The sequence below is a fragment of the Aphidius gifuensis genome, linkage group LG3 (genome assembly GCF_014905175.1).
Source record: "Aphidius gifuensis isolate YNYX2018 linkage group LG3, ASM1490517v1, whole genome shotgun sequence".
Lineage (NCBI taxonomy): Eukaryota > Metazoa > Arthropoda > Insecta > Hymenoptera > Braconidae > Aphidius > Aphidius gifuensis.
Window position 1 is genome coordinate 5,770,546 of NC_057790.1, and position 21,656 is coordinate 5,792,201.

A 21,656-nucleotide genomic window follows, 5' to 3' on the forward strand; every position below is an offset into this window, starting at 1 on the left:
TTGACTACGTGGCATTTGTGAATAGTGAATGATTGTGTCTGTTTTGTGTGAAAAAAGAAAATTTAATTAATTACATTTTTGTTGGACAAAATTGTCTTGTTTATATTATTTAATATTTGTTAATTATTAATTTATAAAAAATCAATTATTAAAACAATGAATTCTACCAGGTAATTTGTGAATTTTTAAATAATTTATTTGTGTGTTTTATAAATAAAATAAAATGTTTTAATTATTTCCAGTCAAATATCCAACATCAATGTAACAGATAAAACAGCAATGTTTGATTTTTTTGATGCAATTTTTGGTTGGGATCCTCAATGGTTTGATGATCCAACAGCATCATCATCCAGAGATACTGTAACAATGGCTCAAATACTTGGTAATAATTGTCCAGTGCTTAATTCAACAACACTTTGTTACGACAATGAAGAAGAATATTATTACACAATGATACCTTTGATTATTCATGAATTTTTTTATGGTCTAATGAAGGACATTAATGAAGATCAAGATTCTCCAAGCTCTGATGATGATGTTGGAAAAATTAGCAACAGAAAAGTACTTGGTATTGTCAAAGATTCACAACCAAAAATAATTGAAAGTTTTTTAACTAAAAATATTAATTTACGTTTTAAAATTATAAAAATATCAATAACATCAAAAAAATTTATAAATAATGATATATTTCCACGTCGTGGTGATTTAGTAAAATTAAAATATTTCAAAAAAAAAATATTTGCATATGTTCATGATATAAATACCAGTGAAATAACAGAACAAAATAATCGTTCATTTATTCATGTCTACACTGTGATAACACGTGATATTTTAATTATTCAAAATCAAAAAATTAAATTAAAAAGTGTCATGCCAATTAAACAAAATCTACGTATTTTACAAGCAGTTACAAGTTTATCACAATCACCATTATGTAATTCAATAATAAAACCAAATTATCATGATTATAACATGTCAATTGGTAAAAAAAGTTTGTCATTATCACCAGAGAGAAGTTTAAATCCAATACAAATGAAAATTGTTACTGGTATTGTTCAAACAGTTCAAGAATCAAAGCCAAAAATTCTTCTGATTCAAGGACCGCCTGGTACTGGTAAATCAACTGTTATAACATCAATGATTTTTGAATTAATAAACAGTAATAAAAATATAAAAATATTAATTTGTGGACCAAGTAATAAAGCTGTTGATGGTGTTCTGCTAAAGATAATTGAAGCTCAATATGAAATGAAAAAAAAAGGTTTAAATATAAATATTGTACGTATTGGTCCTGATGAAAAAATTGATCCAAAAGTTAAAGCTTCAGTTGGTCTATCAACACTTGTATCAAGAGAAAATAATTTGACAAGAAATAGAAATAAAAAAGAATCGAAATATGAAGAAGAAGTTATTAAAAATGCACATGTTATTGCATCAACATTATCATCATGTTATTCATACAGAATGGAAATGATATTTGGTAAAAAAAATGGTATTAAAATACCAATTTGTATTGTTGATGAAGCTGGACAATCATCAGAAGCAGTAACATTAATTCCATTGATGCTTGGTGTTAAAACACTTGTTCTTGTTGGTGATCCAAAACAACTACCACCAACAATCATTTCACCGGTATGTAAATAAAATATAAACATTGTCTTTTATATTTTTTATTATTTAATAATTGTTTAATTATTTTTCAAGGATGCCAAAACACATGGAATGGATTTATCCCTATTTGCAAGGGCTGAAAATAATTTTAAAAATACATTTAATAATCCAATATTAATGTTAAATGTACAGTATCGAATGGTTGATCCAATTGCCTCGTGGCCAAATCGACATTTTTATAATGGAGAAATTAAAAATGCTGATGATAATATTAAAGTTTCATTTCCTTTGTGTCATTATAAAATATTTAATCACAATGAAACACAAAGTTTTAGAGAATTTGCAAATAAACCTGAGGCAAGAATAATTTTAAAATTGCTTGATGTTATTGTTGATGAGTTTGAAAGATTAAAAATGATAAATGATAAATATCCAAGTATGAGTGTTATAACACCATATCGTGATCAACAACAAATCATCACAGATATGATTATTACAAAGTAATTTTATTTTTATAATTAACATTATTTTATTTACATTTTTTTTTCATTTATAAATTAATAATATAAATTGTTTTTTTGATTTTTCCAGATGCTCAAAAATAGAAGAATTGCTGATGGCTGAATTTGATAAATTAAATTTACATAAAAAAAATAATACAAATAGTAAATTAATTGATGAAAAAATTAATGATAAAATAGTAGGTAAAAAAAAGAGAAAAAGATGGTATAGAAATAATAAAAAACCATCAGTTTATATTGAAAATAAAAATGAAATACAAATAATGCCATTGATTGAGTCTAAAAATGAAATAAAATCAATACCATTGATTGAGAATAAAAATGAAATAAAATTAACGCCATTGATTGAGTATAAAAATGAAATAAAGTTAACACCATTTATTGAGAATAAAAATCTTGAAACAATTGGTGAAAAAGTGCAACAAAAAATTGAACAAAAATTACCAGTAAAAGTTAATGAAAAAAAGAAGGATATTACTGATAAACAAGCATCATCAAATATTGCAAATGATATTATGAAAATCATCAATGGAATTGCTAAATTGTCATTAAATTGTGATAATCAAGTTGATAAACCTCAGCAGAAAAATTTCTATGTAAATAATAATGAATTTCTTAAAAAATTCATTGGCTCATCATTTGGTATTTGTCGTAATAATAAAAAAAGAAAATTATATAATAAAATTATAAAAAGTGAGGAGAAAAAAGCAAAATTTGATGAACTAAAATTATTTGAACAAAAAATAAAAGATAAAATTATTAAAAGTAAAGAAATAATTGTTTCTCTTTTTGACAAAACAATGAATAAAATAAAAATTCAAGACATGAATGTTAAAAAAGATGAAGAAGAAGAATTTTTGACTCTCAAAGAGATAGAAGAAACTGAGATAACATTAAAAAATATCGACAAATTATTTAAACTGTATGATCAATGGCGAAGTATTGAAGTTAACACTGTAGACAGTTTTCAAGGTCAAGAACGAGATATTATTATTATGTCATGTGTACGAAGTAGAGGTATTGGTTTTGTTGGTGATCCAAATAGACTAAATGTTAGTTTAACAAGAGCCAAACACACAATGATTATTTGTGGTAATTTTCATGCATTTAGAAAAAATATTATGTGGAGAGATTTACTCGTTGATGCAGAGACTCGTGGATCATATGTCAACATGAATGAAAATATACAATCTGATAATTTAAAAAAACTTATTTTTATCAAATAATTATTATCAGTATCTAATGACAATCATCATTGACAAATTTATATTTTATTTTTACTCTAATAATAATTAAATTATATCAGCTAGTTTTTATATATTACTTTTTTAAGACAAGATTTAAATTTTATTAAAAATATTAGATATATTATGTACTTGTTTAAAAAGAAAAAAAAAATTATGAATGTTGCAGTTAGTTAATAGTGTTTATTGTGCTCACTTTTTTTTCTACAGTTGTTATTATGATTGTTGTATTTTATAAATTATATAGATTATATTGTGTTTGATTAAAAATTATGAAAAAATATATTTTAGTATTTATCAATAAAATATTTGTTTTTTTTTTTCTCTTTTTTTTGATTTAATTGCTTGTTTTACATGTGAATTACTACACCATAAGACATAAAATTAAGAATGACTACATAAAATCACTGCAAAAATTGTAGTCAGTTGTCAAGAGTTTTCAATAAAAAATAATATGATATTGTTGTATTGAGAGTCTGTAAAAGTAATTATATTATGTTATTTATATAATAAAAAATTCATAGATCATATTAAAATACTAACTGCAGAAAATAATTGAACAGATAAAACTGAAAAACTGCAAATATTAAGCATCAATGGTTTTTGTAACAACATCACAATTGATGACATAAATTTTTTCTTTCCAAGCCAATTTGAAAAATATATTGATATAATATATTTTTCGCTCTTTCAAAATTAAAAAAAAAAAAAAATTATAATTATTATTAAGATATAATTTACATTTAAAATATATTCAAAATATATTTACTTCTTCTTGTAAATATGATCCAAAATAGCCATATATATATGCTTGTAACAATTTAACTAAAATAAATACAAAAAATTGTATTGTATCACCAAATGATAACAAGTGACTCAACTATAAAATTAATCATTTTAATTATAATAATTCATTATAAATATAAATTAAATAAATTATACATACTTCAACAATCATATATGTTGCAGAAACAAGAATCACAGCATTTGTTATCATAAACCACAATATAAAAGGTCCAAATATTTTTTCAAGTTTATGACAATAACATATTAGATTGACATGTCGTAAGACAACTTCACGAGTAAAAGCATGATAATTATCATCATTATTATTATTAAAATTTTCCATATCATAAGTTAGTTGTCGTAAATGTCCAATTATTTTAATGATATATAAGAAAAATAATGAATCAAAACTGGGCGCTACGAATGCCATCGTTATCGATGATATAGATACAATTAAAAAATGTAAATTATACCATAATCCATATGGTTGTATTGGATACCAAGGATAACTTAGTGGAAAATAATATTGGTATTGTATTGGATGAACACCACTAATAAATTGACGTATAATATTAAACAATGGCATTGAAAAAGATAATAAATATAGACTAGATAGTATTGTAAGTACATGCAATAGATCACAATGCATTCCTTTTAAAATTGTTTTTTCAAATTTTGGATTTTTCACCGATTTGATATAATGTTCAACAAGTGACTCGTATAGATTTTTCAATTGTTTACGATTAAAATGAATAGTTATTATCTATTTTTACAATAATAAATAAATGAATATATATATAAAATTAATGAATATATATTTTAAAATATTTTAACAATACCTTTAATAAAACACCGGTCCCACCTATTAACAAAAAACTGCTATTTATAAAAAAATCGATACCCCCAGAATCACAGATCATAGAATAAATTATTCCAAATATTGTAAATATAAGTGTAAATATATATAAATATGGTCCGAATCGTGAATAAAAATTGCTTTCACTTGCTGGCCAAATTGCAACGCATTTCAATAAAAATTTAACTGTTGATTCAAATGCTTGATATTGAAATGGTATTTTTGATTTTGCCATTTTCGATAAATAATTATTATTATTTTTATATTGTACTTAATTATTTTCCATGTACAATATTGTTGATGTATTGAATTTTTATTTTTTTTATTCTACAACTCACTGTGTTAGCTCGAGTATTATTTTTCAAGAGAGTATGTTATTGTATGACTGTACGACGTTTACTATTACGTGAATTTAAAAAAAAAAACAAACACACGAGAATTGAGACATTAAAATAATGCTTGATAATGTCATTGACATTAATTATTTAAAAAATAATAGTACACGGTAAATATTTCTTGGAAAGGAATTATCTTGTATATATGCAGTAGTTGCAAAAACAACAAAATGACATTGGAAAAACATACACCTGGAAAAATTCCCATCCGCTATTATATTATAATTTATTATGCTGACTGGTATACATACAGTGTTTAAGTGGGAAGTACTCGCCGAAATGACGTCGGCCACGATTTTTACTATACTACTGTAATATTTTCTGTGGATTTCTCACCGTGTATAGGAAAATAATATTGCGACATTGTATAGAAAATATTTTACCATGTTTCTTAAGTAGTATAATTTTATATTCATATACAAGTACTTTTCAAGGAGATAAAATAATAGTTAATATCCGCTGAAAAAGCTCAATAGACGACGTTTAATTTTTTAATATGTAAACAGCCGTAGAGATGAAATATAAGACATAAGGGGTATAGAAAAATAACTCGCTAGCACAGTTGATATTCACCCTCCGTCGAGTATACATTACAATAAATTTTTCCAAGTTATAAAATAAGTTATATAGATTTTTCTAGTGAAAGTTATAACGTTCGGTGATACAAACAGTTCATTAACAATGCATATAATACTTAATTTTTAAATCTCAATTTATACATTCTATATGATTATTATTAGCACGCCATTGTATTATTTTTGGCTCTTTTGTTGTGCTTAATTAGATCATCTGCTAAATAAAAATAATCAACAAGTTAATTGATAAAAAAAAACATTAAAAACAGTAATGGCACCTACCAGGTAAATTAATTTTTCTTATTATTAATATAATTTATTATTTAATAAATAATTTTTTTAATTAATGGTTTTGTAAAATAATGATTGTTAGTGTGCAAAAGCAACATGTTGCATGTAGTTTTTTATAAATCATTTCACTTTAATAACAAGTATAAGCAAAAAGAAAAGTATATTATTTATATGAACTAGTAAATAATGGCATTTTTCCTTTGAATGTCTATAATTTTAAAATACGAGATCACTGGGCGCGCTTCGCGCGCCTGTTTTTCTTATAAAAATGAGAAGATAGTTTTTTAAAAAATATTATCACAGTCATACTTTCTCTTGATGTCATTATTCATTGAGCTATTTTCTAAAAATAGTAATTCACATTTATGTTTCAATTATTTTCATTGTTATTTAGTAATAATTTGAAAAAAACCAACACTCTGTTCACACGAATAAAAGACAATTTTTAAGAAAGATAGAGTTTAAACAAATTCGTACAGCCACTGTTGAAGCAAAACTCATTTCTTTATGACATTTTTGTGGATGTTTAGTTCGAATATTTTTTATTTTACTATTCAGTTTTTCATGGCTGAGTATTTTTGATAACTTAATCATTCAGTTACGAAAAGAGCAAACTATAATTATGTTTTCTTATGTCTTTTAAAAAACCCTTCTCATAATTTACCCATAATACTTTATTCATCAAAGTCTCGATCACTTTATTTTCGATTCTTTTATTTCTGTGATGCAATTCCCAATTAATTAATTAAACATTCATTTCAAAATTACTCATGTTCATAATAAAATATTTCTAAATAGAATTTTCCCGAAATCATGATTCCTATATTCAAAAAACACCTCATGGAAAAAACTACAGGAAAAAAAAAATGTAAATTTTATAAATTAATATGGTTAAGCTTGTGTTTTATTTTTTAAATTGTCAAAATTCATAGTAAAAAAATTTACTTAATAAGCCATTCCATCCCTCAAAATCTTGTTAATCATATTACTAATATATATATATTTGATTATTAATTTTTCTACGAAAAAATTTTTAGGCATTATATTTTCTGAATAACACTTAATTTATAAACTTAATGAAATTTTAGAAGCAGCCTTGATCGAAAAAATCCATTCTAATTTCTTTATAACATTTTTCATTGTTGCTTATTACTTCGACATTTTCATTTTCATTTCGTTTTTCAGGGGTAAAAAATATTTTTATTTTTAATTCAAACATTTCCATTCATTCCGTTTTAGGGGAATATTTTATTTTCATTTTAGTATTTTTAAAAAATTCTTCTTTATAAATATGATCCCGAGTGGAAATCTGGTCAGGCTAGCCCGATTTGACTTCAAGTCTTGATTGAGACTTGATCAATGTTCCCTTAACACTGGAAGCCTGATCGAAATTTGATCAAGATTCTTGATTAAGGATAACTCGATCAAGATTGGATCAAGGAACCCTTAACTTATCCTTAATAAGGCCAGCCTGATCAAGAATTGATGAAGAAAACCTTAACTTCTCTTTATTAAGGCCAGCCTGATCAAAGAACTTCTTCAAAAAAATTGCCTAGCTTAGATACATGAAAATCTTGTAAGACTAATAAATATTTTCCAATGAAATTTTAGTGAGATCATGACTAATATCAAGACAACACCAACATATTATTACCTTTAAAGTTTCGAATTCTCATTTTATTTGTTTCAATTTCTTTTCATTACATAATTCACCACAACTTCTAAACAAAGTGTGACATTACTCATTTTCGTGAATTATTTATAAGATGTGAAAGAAGAAATTATAAAAATAAACCATTTTCATATCATATTGATATAACCAGGTGGAAAAAAAAAATATCAGAAGTATTTTGCAAGACGAGCAATTTTTTCATTGATATTTTAAACATTTTTGTTTATGTATTGCTAGCTATAACAATAATTGATTATGCAATTACTAAATAATGGCAGTAAACGTAGACTTTTAAGTTTAAATTCAGCAATTTTTTCAAGTGTTTATATTTTCCATGTAATATTAGTATTTATTATAATAATAATTATTGCTATACTAATGATGTACTGTTACTTTTATCTTTGAGAATAATTGTGCATTTTAAACAATCTCAAAGCGGCTCAAAGACAAGATGAATACCATTCTTTGGAGTTAAAATAACTGAGCCTTTATCAATTTCATATGGTACCACTGTTGACTTTGATGGTTTGACAATATAATTTTTTAAAACTTTAATAATACCTAGTTTAAATTGATAACCAGCAAACCGAAGTCCTAAAAATAAAAATAATATTTCGAAATGATTAATAGTACTTTTTTGGTTATTTAAAAAAATAGAGAAATAAAAATAAATACCTATGCAATTTTTAGGACCATCCCCAAAAGCTAAAAGTGTCATAGGATGTCTCTGGGCCTTGGCACTATCAGTAAAACGTTCAGGATCAAATTTCTCTGGACTTGGATAATAGCTTGGATCATGATGAATAGCATAAACTGGTATATTAACGTTTGTTCCTTTTTCAATTGTCGTATTTGTTTCTGGTATTTTATATGATCTACAAGCTTTCCTAATAAGCGTTGAAACTGGTGGATCTTTTCTCAGGGTTTCTTGCATTACCATGTCGAGATATTTCATACTGTTAATAACATCATAACTTAATTGTCCATCATTATTCTTCAATGTTTCAATGATTTCGTTTCTTAATTTTTCCTGTATTTTTTGCTCAATAGCAAGTTCATAGAGTGACATGGAAATTAAAGTGCTACTTGTCTCAAAACCTAAAAATAAAATTATTTATAATTATATATAAATTATAATTAAAAAATATAAATAATTTTACAAACCTCCAACAAAAAATGCAAATGCCTGAGCAGTCATTAGACTATCAGTAAATTGAATTTCATTATTATTCTCTGTTTTCTTAATATTAATAAATAAATCAATTAAATCATTTCTAACAATATTATTATTTTTTCTAACGTCAATTGTTTCATTAATTGTATCTATGAAAAATTTATTTATTTTTGAATCTATTAGGCTTATTTTTAAAGAGGTAAACAACTGTGGTGAAATTTCCCTAAATAAACGTTTCATTAGCGTATAAAAATTTGATTCAAATAATTTTCTACCAACTGTACGAAATTCACTTTCATCATTTGATAATGCATTCATATTTATTCCAAATGCACATGAACCTATGACATCAGTTGTAAATTTCGCAGCAACTTCTCGACAATCAATGACGTTTGATTTTTTCAATTGATTTGATAAATATATTTCAAATTGATCAGCACATTCTACCATCAATTCAATCATTTGTTTTAATTTTCCAGTTGTAAATAATGGTGTTAGTTTAGCACGTATAAATTTCCATCTTGGTCCATCAATATTAACAATATTTGCAGTGAGTGGATCAATGTCCTCATTATTACAGCAATTCCACGGCCATTAAATGTATCAAAATCTTTGATTAATATTGTTTTTATCAAATCAAGATCATTGATTATTAATTGAGGACTGTGACCTTTGTAAACTCCAACAAATGCTTCATGTTTCCATTTTGTATATATATTTTGAATCACTTGACCAACTGTTAATTTTTTCAAAAACAATTTAGTAAAATTACCAAATATTGGCACTGGTTTTGGACCAGGTACACCAAGATTTTCCCAGTAATTTAATTTTTTTGTTATCAAATAAAATATTGTCAAAATAATTAAAATAAATCCTATGATATATGTTTGTATTTGAAATTCCATTTTGTCTTGTTTAGACACTATATGTACAATTTTATTGTGCACCTTCTCACTTGCAAAAGAATATAACAATTAGTTAAAATTACTGCAAACAATGAAAATATATAATGCGTAGCTTCTACCTGATGCAGCATGACGTCAGTAATTATCAAGTAATTATCAATATCTGCAAAGATAAACTGAACGTCTTTTTATTTTTTTATATCTCATATCATTCTTTTTTAATAAAAAAAATAATGACAAACCTGTCGCTTTTATTTTTCTTTAAATCATTCGAATTTATTTATTTATTTTTATAATTATGACCTTGAATTATTTTATATTATCAGATAAATAATTATCACAAGCTTGTCAAGCAAATATTTTCGGGATATTATTTTCTTTTATAATTAAATCTTAATGAATAAAATATTTCAGCTACGTCTTTAAAAAAAATTCACAATTTTGTTGATAAAAAAAATATTGTTTTTTCAGGTAAAATAATATTGGTATTTATAATTTTTTATGACGTAGTAGATTTTTTTCTCAATGCACATAAATTTTTAATTTTTCTTAGTATTTTTAAGAATTAAAAAATAATAATAATATTGAAAAATAATTATTGAAATTTTTTTTTAAATGAAAAAAATATAGAATTATTTTGTTTATTTATTTTTTATTGTTACATCTAAACACTGCTAGACATTACGATTATTACTATTATTTTTTTTTAATATTAAGGTGAAACACGAGTTGTTCTTCAATAGTATTTTTTTTGTATAGAAAAGCATACAGACTGGTAAACCAGAACAACTTGTATTTCACCTTAATAAAAAAATATTTGAAAATTGAAGCATTTTATTTTTGTAAAAATTAAGAATAAATAAAAGAAAATAAACATAATAATATGTATTTTTATTTATTTATAATAAAAGTATTTCTACGAGTTTAGTGATGGGGATGGCGATATCACATGATAAAGGCAGTCAACAAATGATTAATTATTTTCATTTAATATTTTTTTAAAGATATTACGAGATGAAATAAATATGCCTATGATATATTTCGATGATTCCCAAGTATAAACAAGATATTTATTAAAAATATAAAATAATTATAAATATTCCTGGTGGAAATATTTCTCCGCCTTTTGTCCAACCATGGATCATTTTCGGTAAAAAGTGGAGAAGTGGCGGAGAAATATTTTCATCAAGGATTATACTTAAAAAAAATAAAAAGCCACCGGTTAAAAAGACATTTTATAAATTTGCACATCGTATTTATAATATTTAGTGACACATTTGAAATTTGAAAACAAACTGTAAAATATTGAAAAAAATATTAATGTAAATTTTTTTATTAATATATTACATAGATTCATTATATAATTTTAATTGAATATTTATTTGATTTATTGAAACGAGAGCGAGTACATTCATCATTTCAGATTAAACCAAGATGTATGTGTAATACAATTGTTTCAACGATTCATACGTTATTTCTCCATTAATTGTGAATGTACTTCTTACAACTACTTCACTTATATTTCATATGTCTCTTGTTTTTCTATCCACAATTACAGTTCTCTAGTATAGTTAAAAAATTAACTGCTAGTTAAATAACAATTAGTTAATTTTTTTAAATCCTTAGTTAACTGTAATTGTGGATGAAAAAACCGGCCTCTATATAATTTTTTTAGGCAATTCTTTTATAGCTTTATAAAAGTATAATGAATAACAATATTCAAAAATCAATTCAATGAGTATTTTTAAATAATTTATATTATTTTAAAATGGCAAGAAGTCACTCGATGATTCAATTCCTTTGATTTGATTTACCAGTCTTATATAAATTGTATAATATTTTATACAGTGATAATAGCTGCAATAATCATAATAATTAATTAATAAAAAAATATAAATAAAAATTTTCATCAGAAGACGAATATGTTATGAATATTTTGTGAAAACTGATTAACATTTTTCTCCGATTTTCTCAGCATATATTTCCGATTCCCTCAGAGCTTTTTCGCAATAAAGTTTTATTAACAATAAAATGTGCACATATTAGAGCCAGGCTGGTATACTCTTGTCAACTGGGTTAAAAATAAATATATTATTAAAACTTTATGAAGTGAAAAAAATTTAATTTACATTATTATTTTTTTTTATTTTATACAGTTTATTTTTCAATTTCAAATTTGACATTATATTTTATAAATACGGTGTACGATTTGAATTTAAAATACCATCGGATTCGTGATCCTTTTTTTTTATGGAATTGGGACCCACTGATAAGGATGGCATACCAGTAGATCAACACATTGAACATTCGACAAATAAAAAAGATACAAATTAAATTTACGTATTAATTGGACACAAAATAATTCATACATTTTTTATTTTTTTCACTATTTCTAAGAATTGAAAAATAATAAAAATATTAAAAAATAATTATTTAAATTTTGTGCTTTAATTGTTCAACTAAATAAAATACAAAATTATTTTTTTTTATTTATTTTTCATCGTCATGTCTAGATACCACTAGACATTACGATTATTATACTGTAATATTTTTGTTTGATATTAATAAAAAAATATTTGAAAATTAGATTAATTTAATTTGCAAAAATTAAGAATTTATTAAATACATTTTAAGTGCTTTTATAAATTCATTAGCTTTATTTACCAAGTACACTTGAAAATAAAAAATGTAAATAATAATAACAAGCATGGATCATTTTCAAAAAAGGTGGAGAAATGGCGGAGAAACGACGAAGAAATATTTCCACCGAGATTTATTAATTAATTATTTTTTTTATTAATAAAAATTAGAAGTTGTATAATTCCCGGGGCCATTGTTATCGTCGTTTCTATACGTGTACTTGCTCATCGTGTCGATGAATTTGAAACAATTCTTTTTTTTTTCACCTCACGTCTATTAAATTATCATTGAGCCAGTGAGTAAAAAAAAAATTTTCAATTAGTATTCTAGAAGCTGAAGATTATCTCGACTTAGTTTTGATTTTCCATGAAAATTTTGACAAAAGGGATTAATTTGACTTATCTGTTCATTATACGATTGATTTATCAATTTCAGAAAATTGATCGATAATTTATTTTCACACAGCAATATATAGTCATTGAACACGACAACTCGTTAATTATTAAAATTTCCCTCTCAAAAAAAAACAACTGTCGTATTCTATGACTATTGCTGTCTGAAAATAAATTATCGATCAATTTATCTATCAATAAGTATAATAAAGATATCATAATTTCAGTTGACAAGGATGGCATACCGATACCAGTAGATCAACACATTAAACATTCGGAACATTCGACAAATAAAAAAGACACAAATTAACGGACCACGGTGTTGTGGATGTTGTTTTTTTTTTTATTCACCCTATATTATAATATCAATAAGTATACCCTAAATTATATCTTGATTTGTCGAAGAAATAAAATCTACCGATAAAGTGGAGAAATGGTAAAAAAATTTCTCCGCCGTTTCTCCAAGCATGGGTCATTTTCGAAAAAGTGGATCATTATTTGCAAGAGCTAAAAATAATTTTAAACATACATTCAATAATCCATATTAATGTTAAATGTCCATTATCGAATGGTTGATTCAATTGCCTCGTGGCTAAATAGACATTGATAGACATTTTTATAATGGAGAAATTAAAAATGCTGACTTTAAATATTAAAGTTTCATTCTGAGTGTCATATACAAAAGTGTCATTATAAAATATTTAATCACAGTGAAATACAAAGTTTTAGAGAATTTTCAAATAAACCTGAGGCGAGAATAATTTTAAAATTGCTTGATGTTATTGTTGATGAGTTTAAAGGTTAAAAATGATTGATAAATATCCAAGTATGAGTGTTATAACTTATAAGTTATAACACTCATACTTGGATATTTATAACTTGTAACACCATATCGTGATCAACAAAAACTCATCACAGATATGATTATTATTTATTACAAAGTAATTTTATTTTTATAATTAACATTTTTTTATATTTGCATTTTTTTTTTCATTTATTAATTAGAAATATAAATTGTTTTTTTGATTTTTCCAGATGCTCAAAAATAGAAGAATTGCTGATGGCTGAATTTGATAAATTAAATTTACATAAAAAAAATAATACAAATAGTAAACTAATTGATAAAAAAATTAATGATAAAATAGTGTACAAAAAAAATAAAAAAAGATGGTATAGAAATAATAAAAAACCATCAGTTCATATTGAAAATAAAAATGAAATAGAAACAATGCCATTTATTGAAAATAAAAATCTTGAAATAATTGGTGAAAAAGTGCAACAAAAATTGGACAAAAAAGTTAATGAAAAAAAAAAGGTATTGCTGATAAACAAGCATAATCAAATATTGCAAATGATATTATGAAAATCATCAATGGAATTGCTAAATTGTCATTAAATTGTGATAACCAAGTTGACAAACCTCAGCAGAAAAATTTCTATGTAAATAATAATGAATTTCTTAAAAAATTCATTGGCTCATCATTTGGTATTTGTCGTAATAATAAAAAAAGAAAATTATATAATAAAATTATAAAAAGTGAGGAGAAAAAAGCAAAATTTGATGAACTAAAATTATTTGAACAAAAAATAAAAGATAAAATTATTAAAAGTAAAGAAATAATTGTTTCTCTTTTTGACAAAACAATTAATAAAATAAAAATTCAAGACATGAATGTTAAAAAAGATGATGAAGAAGAAAAAGAAGAATTTTTGACTCTCAAAGAGATAGAAGAAACTGAGATAACATTAAAAAATATCGACAAATTATTTAAACTATATGATCAATGGCGAAGTATTGAAGTCAACACTGTAGACAGTTTTCAAGGTCAAGAACGAGATATAATTATAATGTCATGTGTACGAAGTAGAGGTATTGGTTTTGTTGGTGATCCAAATAGGCTAAATGTAAGTTTAACAAGAGCCAAACACACAATGATTATTTGTGGTAATTTTCATGCATTTAGAGAAAATATCATGTGGCGTGATTTACTACTTGATGCAGAGACTCGTGGATCATATGTCAACATGAATGAAAATATACAATCTGATAATTTAAAAAAACTTATTTTTATCAAATAATTATCATCAGTACCTAATGACAATTATGATTGACAAATTTATATTTTTTATTTCATTATTAGATTATATCAAGTATTTTTTATTCTACTTTTTTAAGACAAGATTTAAATTTTATAAAAAATATTTTTAAGATATATATTATGTACTTGTTGAAAAAAAAACAAATGATAAATTTTGCTGTTAGTGTTTATTGTGCTTATTTGTTTTTCTACAATTGTTATTATGATTTTTGTATTTTATAAATTATATATAGATTATATTGTGTTTAATTAAAAATTATGAAAAACAAAACTTATGAAAAAATATATTGTAGTATTTATCAATAAAATATTTGTTTTTTTTTTTCAATTTCTTTTAATTGCTCGTTTTGCATGTGTCATAATTTTCATCAGTTTGAATACCAATGACTGCATATGACTACAAGCTACTACACCATAAGACATGAAGCTATAGTATACGAATGACTACATAAAATTAGTATATAAAATTTGTAGTCAGTTATCAAGAGTTTTCAATAAAAAATAATATGATATTGTTGCATTTAGAGTCTGTAAAAGTAATTATATTATATTATTTTATATACATAACTTATAAAAAATAAATAGATCATATTATTAAAATACTTACTGCAACAAATAATTCAACAGATAAAACTGAAAAATTGAAAATATTAAAAAACAATGATTTTTGTGATAACATTATCACAATTGATGACATAAAATTTTTTTTTCCAAGCCAATTTACAGAATATATTGAAAAACTATAATTTTCGCTCTAAAGTTTATAATTATTATTAACAAATAATTTATATTTAAAATATATAAAAAAAATATATACTTACTTCTTTTTGTAGATATGATCCAAAATAACCATATGTGTATACTTGAAATAATTTAATTATAATAAATATAAAAAATTGTATTCTATCACCAAATGATAACATATGGCTCAACTATAAAATCAATCATTTTATTTAAAATTTAATTATAAAAAAAAAAAAAATTTAAATATGAATAAAATAAATTAATTATAAATACTTGTGAAATCATATACGTTGCACCAACAAGAAAAACAGCATTTGATATAGTAAACCATAGTACAAGAGGACCAAATATTTTTTCAAGTTGATGACAATAATGCATTACATTGATATGACGTATGACTATTTTACGAGTAAAACCATGATATTCATCATTGTTATTATTATTAAAATTTTTCATTTCATAAGTTAGTTGTCGTAAATGTCCAATTATTTTAATCATATATAAAAAAAATAATGCATCACAACTAGATGTTGCAAATGGAAATGTTAAACATGATATAGATACAATTAAACAATGTATACTATAAGCAAATCCATGTGTTGATATTGGATACCAAGGATATTTTATTGGAATATAAATTTTGTATTGTATTGGATGAACACCACTAATAAATTGACGTATAATATCAAACACTGGGATTGAATAAGATAATAAATTTATACTATATAATATTGTAAGTACATGCAATAAATTACAATACATTCCTTTTAAAATTTTTTTTTCAAAATTTGGATCTTTTAGCAATTTTACGTAATGTTTAACAAGTGTCTCATAAAGTTTTTTCAATTCTTTACGATTAAAATGAATAGTCATTATCTATTTTTACAATAATAGATATAATTATTGAATATATAAATATATACCTGTATATTTAAAATATTTTAACAATACCTTGAATAAAACACCGGCGTCACCTGTTAACCAAAAACAAGTTTTTATTAAAAAACCAATACTTCCAGAGCTGCTTATCATGGAATAAAAAATTCCAAACATTGTAAAAATAAGTGTAAACATATATAAATATGGTCCAAAACGTGAATAAAAATTGCTTTCACTTGCTGGCCAAATTGCAACGCATTTCAATAAAAATTTAATTGTTGTTACGAAAGCTCGGTATTCAAACGGTATTTTTGTTTTTGCCATTTTACATAAATAATTATTATTTTTATATTATGTCTTAATTATTTTCTATATACATATAATATTGTTGATGTATTGAATTTTTATTTCTTTATTCTACAACTCACTGTGTTAGCTCGAGTATTATTTCTCAAGAGAGTATGTTACTGTATGACTGTACGACGTTTACTATTACGTGAATTTTTAAAAAAAAAAAACACCCACGAGAATTGAGATATGAAAATAATTCTTGATAATGTCATTGACATTAATTATTTAAAAAATAATAGTACACGGAAAATATTTCTTGGGAAAAGGTATCTTGTATATACAGTAGTTGCAAAAACAACAAAATGACATTGGAAAAATTATACACCTGGAAAAATTCCATAAAATATCATTAACTAATTTATTATAATTTGACTGGTATGCATACAGTGTTTAAAATGGGAAGTACATTGCCAAAATGACGTCGGCTATGATTTATTTATTATACTGACTGTATATATTTTAAAAGGTGGATATATATTTACTAAACATAGAAAAATAATATTGAGACAATGTATGGAAAATATTTTATCGATAATACAATGTTTCTTAAGTAGTAATTTTATATTCACATACAAGTACATTTTAAGGGGATAAAATAATAGTTGATATCCGCTAAAATAGGGGAAAATATTTAGCTGAATAAACCGCGGCGTTTAATTTTTTAATATTTAAACAGCAGTAGAGAAGAAATAAGGCATAGGGGTATAGAAAAATAACTCGGTAGCACAGTTGACAACCACCCTCCGTCGAGTATACATTACAATAAATTCTTCAAAGTTATACAATAAGTTATATAGATTTTTCTTGTGCAATTGTTAACGCTCGCTGATACAAACATTGACAATTGTTCATCGACAATATACATATAAAACTTAATTTTAAAATATCAATTTATACATTTTAAATTATAAAATTTAAAAATCTTTTCGTAATAATGTGAATAAATTTTTTTTTCATTTTATACATTGGCAGTGCATAATTTTCTTTATAAACTTTTATTAAAAATTTAATTTAATTTAATTTAACTCATTTAAGTTTTACAATATTTCTAAAAATCTAAACATAATTAGTATTACAAGTGCAGTGATAACACCAAGTGAACAGTACAAGTGGATTGGTCTATATATGATAAAAAATTATATTAATTTAATTAACTATTTATTACATAGAATAAAGGTAATTATACTTTTTTATATTTCATTATTAATATAATCATAATCATTTTTTTGTTTGTGAAACAAATAATTTATCCGTTGATTTTAAAAAAAAGTTGATTTGAAATTAATAAAAAAATATGACAAGTCTAGGGGATTTAATTGCCCTTAAAAAACTAACCCATAAAAAAAAATAACGGTTTAATTATCATGATTATTATTAGCACGCCATTGTATTATTTTTGGCTCTTTTGTTGTGCTTAATTAGATCATCTGCTAAATAAAAATAATCAACAAGTTAATTGATAAAAAAAAACATTAAAAACAGTAATGGCACCAACCAGGTAAATTAATTTTTCTTATTATTAATATAATTTATTATTTAATAAATAATTTTTTTAATTAATGGTTTTGTAAATTAATGATTGTTAGTGTGCAAAAGCAACATGTTGCATGTAGTTTTTTATAAATCATTTCACTTTAATAATAAGTACAAACAAAAGAAAAATTATTTTATTTGAATGAAAAATATAATTTGTGTTTTTTATTTGTAAATTTAATTTTAGTTTCAATAGAGTTGATGCATTCAACTCAGAGTTTTTGCACCGAGTTTTTCAATGGGAACCAGAATGGTTTGACAACCAAAAACAAGTGTCAACAAATGAAGTTACAATACCACAAATAATTGGTGATAAATATAAATTGGTAGAAACTTCATTATCCTACAAAAACGTTGAAGATTATTATAAAACAATGAAACCACTGATGATTTATGAATTCTATCATATAATGATGAGAGATATTGAAGACGAAGATGCAGAATGTAAACGTGCAAATAGACAAAAATATAAACCATTTATTGGTACAATAACTAGTTTTTGTAATAAAAATGTCAGAAGTATACCTGGTGAAAAATTAAAAGTAATTATGGTAGAAGGCAATGTGAATGTCAGTGATATTAAAAGTATACCATGTCGTGGTGATTTGTTACATATTGAATATTTAAATACACCAAAAATATTTGGATTTGTTGACAGTGTTGTCAAACAAAAAGCTGTGTTATTTGTCAAGTGTTGTTATACAATAATAACAAAAGATATACCATTTGCTCTAAACAATCAATGTAGTATAACAACAGTCAGACCAATTCTACAAAATTTAAGAGTAGTACGAGCTCTTGCTGAATTACCAGATTCACCATTATTCTCATCAATAATTGAGCCAAATTTTTCTGGTTACAGTATGTCTAATGCTGACAAAAGAACAATATTACCATTGACATTTGAACAAAAATTAAATGACATGCAATTAAAAATTGTGGCTGATGTTGTTAAAACAGTTGATGATCCAGATCCAAAAATTTGTTTAATTCAAGGACCGCCTGGTACTGGTAAATCAACAGCAATTATTGCAATGATTACAGAATTAATAAAAGATAAAAAACGTAAAAAAATTGTGTTGTGTGCACCATCAAATAAAGCAATTGATGCTGTTCTTTTAAAGCTATTAGAGGCTGCAAGTGATCTTGAAAAGAAAGGTATTCCATTAAATATTGTACGAGTTGGTAGAATTGAAAAAATGGATCCAAAAGTAAAAAAAGTATCATTAATTAATCTTGCACTTGAGAATGAATTGGAGAATTTATCTGTATCACAAAAAAGAGAATCATTTAGAAATCATGCTGCTGAAGATGAAATTCTTTTAAATGCTGATATAATTGTGTCAACATTAATGTCATCATACACAGGACAAATGGAAAATATATTTGGTGTTACAGAACAAATACCAGTATGTATTATTGATGAGGCTGGACAATCATTAGAAATTGAAAGTTTGATTCCACTTCTTCTTGGTGTAGAAAAATTAATTCTCGTTGGTGATCCACAACAATTACCACCAACAATTATATCTCGGGTAAATAATTAATTACTTTTATTTGTATTATTTATGCTATAAATTAATTTATAAATAATTTATTTTTAATTTTTAAAGGAGGCAAGAGTTTGTGGTATGGAGTTATCATTATTTGCTCGTGCACAAAAGTACTTTATGCAAAAATCATTAAATCCAATACAAATGTTGAATGTCCAGTATCGAATGAATAATGAAATAGCAGCTTGGCCAAATAAATATTTTTATGGTGGTGCTATTGAAAATGCTGCTGATGTTTTACCACTTCCAATGTGTCATTATAAAATACTCATGCATAATTCACTTGAGAGTCCAAAACAATTTATAAATAAAGATGAAGCACAAATAATTGTCAATATATTGGATGTTATAATTACAAATTATCATTCGAAACAAAATAAAGAAGAAAAATTACCAAGCATGAGTGTCATCACACCTTATCGTCATCAACTTCATGAAATCTATGATGTCATCAGTGATACAAAGTAAATTTTAATTTCTATATATTCTAATTATAAAAAATAAATTATCTTGAATTATTAATTATAAATATGATTATGTTATTCTATTTTAGATATGCAAAAATAACAGAATTGTTAGAAGCTGAGTATGACAAGTTGGCAGAGTATGACAGACACCAAGATGATTCAAGTGATGATGAAGATGATGATGCTAGTAGCGGTCATATCATCAACGATGTTGATAAAATTCTTTCAATTGGTGATTTACCACCAAGTCTAGAATATCGTGAAAATAAAAAATCAAAAAAACATAAAAAAGGAATATTGAAATTTAGAAATCAAGAATTAATTGAACAATTAATTAGAGAAAAACTTATTAAGAGCAAAAAAGCAATTGCAAGTAAAATTTCTCATGATGAAAAAAAAAGTGAAAATCTTTTTATTGATTTTTATGTTGAAGATAAAGTTCCAGTTGATGAAACTGCAGTTGATACACAACAATTTTTTACTACTAAAGAAATTGATGATATTGAAAAAATTTTCAATGAAATAAGTGATCTAAAAAAACTGTATGAACAATGGGAATCAATTGAAATTAATACTGTGGATAGTTTTCAAGGACAAGAGCAAGATATTATTATTATGTCTCTTGTTAGGAGTAAAACACTTGGCTTTGTTGCTAATCCAAATCGTTTGAATGTCAGCTTAACAAGAGCAAGACATACATTAATTCTGTGTGGAAATTTTAATTCATTCAGAGTAATTATAATAATTTTTTTATCATTTAAAATCTTAAATATTTATATTAATTTTTATAATTTTTATTTTTTGTATTTCAGAACAATTACATGTGGCGTAGCCTGCTGATTAATGCTGAACACCGTGGAGCTTGTGCAACTGTAAATCACGAAACCAATTCAGAAGAATTAAAAGATCTTATATTTATTAAAAAATAATATTTAAATAATCTTTAAAAATAATCAGGTAAAACTCGT

At 24.2% G+C, this 21,656-nt stretch overlaps 4 protein-coding genes across 4 annotated transcripts; 2 read left to right on the top strand and 2 right to left on the bottom strand.

The window, feature by feature from the left end:
* The first annotated feature begins 156 nt into the window (after positions 1 to 156).
* Positions 157 to 3,516, top strand: LOC122853547 (putative ATP-dependent RNA helicase ECM32). The gene is made up of 9 exons (XM_044154048.1): positions 157 to 170; positions 243 to 604; positions 710 to 1,159; positions 1,262 to 1,632; positions 1,705 to 1,740; positions 1,804 to 1,968; positions 2,501 to 2,774; positions 2,973 to 3,184; positions 3,496 to 3,516. Exons 1-9 carry the CDS (start codon positions 157 to 159, stop codon positions 3,514 to 3,516), a joined length of 1,905 nt encoding a protein of 634 aa, XP_044009983.1.
* Positions 3,517 to 3,798: 282 nt separating this feature from the next.
* On the bottom strand, positions 3,799 to 4,505 carry LOC122853548. Its single transcript, XM_044154049.1, has 4 exons — positions 4,323 to 4,505; positions 4,146 to 4,256; positions 3,920 to 4,057; positions 3,799 to 3,852 (listed from the first exon to the last, which is right to left on the bottom strand). Exons 1-4 carry the CDS (start codon positions 4,503 to 4,505, stop codon positions 3,799 to 3,801), a joined length of 486 nt encoding a protein of 161 aa, XP_044009984.1.
* Positions 4,506 to 6,228: 1,723 nt separating this feature from the next.
* LOC122851666 (probable helicase senataxin) lies at positions 6,229 to 21,633 on the top strand. The gene is made up of 5 exons (XM_044151030.1): positions 6,229 to 6,273; positions 18,856 to 20,203; positions 20,282 to 20,685; positions 20,775 to 21,420; positions 21,501 to 21,633. Exons 1-5 carry the CDS (start codon positions 6,260 to 6,262, stop codon positions 21,615 to 21,617), a joined length of 2,529 nt encoding a protein of 842 aa, XP_044006965.1. The 5' UTR covers positions 6,229 to 6,259; the 3' UTR covers positions 21,618 to 21,633.
* Positions 8,126 to 10,033, bottom strand: LOC122851668 (probable cytochrome P450 6a14). The gene is given in 4 exon segments (XM_044151032.1): positions 8,126 to 8,545; positions 8,627 to 9,049; positions 9,116 to 9,698; positions 9,701 to 10,033. Coding segments are annotated over 4 exon segments (1,500 nt in total). The 5' UTR covers positions 10,031 to 10,033; the 3' UTR covers positions 8,126 to 8,381.
* Positions 21,634 to 21,656: the final 23 nt, after the last annotated feature.

Bases quoted from the DNA above. Each gene is read 5' to 3' on its own strand.
- LOC122851666 (XM_044151030.1), top strand. The intron at 20,686-20,774 runs GTAAATTTTAAT...ATTCTATTTTAG, and splicing joins GATGTCATCAGTGATACAAA to ATATGCAAAAATAACAGAAT. The intron at 21,421-21,500 runs GTAATTATAATA...TTTGTATTTCAG, and splicing joins GAAATTTTAATTCATTCAGA to AACAATTACATGTGGCGTAG.
- LOC122853547 (XM_044154048.1), top strand. The intron at 1,633-1,704 runs GTATGTAAATAA...TTATTTTTCAAG, and splicing joins CACCAACAATCATTTCACCG to GATGCCAAAACACATGGAAT. The intron at 1,741-1,803 runs GCAAGGGCTGAA...TTAAATGTACAG, and splicing joins GAATGGATTTATCCCTATTT to TATCGAATGGTTGATCCAAT.
- LOC122853548 (XM_044154049.1), bottom strand. From the start codon at position 4,505: ATGGAAAATTTTAATAATAATAATGATGATAATTATCATGCTTTTACT. The intron at 4,058-4,145 runs GTAAATATATTT...TGAAAGAGCGAA, and splicing joins GATCATATTTACAAGAAGAA to AAATATATTATATCAATATA. The intron at 3,853-3,919 runs GTTAGTATTTTA...TTACTTTTACAG, and splicing joins CTGTTCAATTATTTTCTGCA to ACTCTCAATACAACAATATC.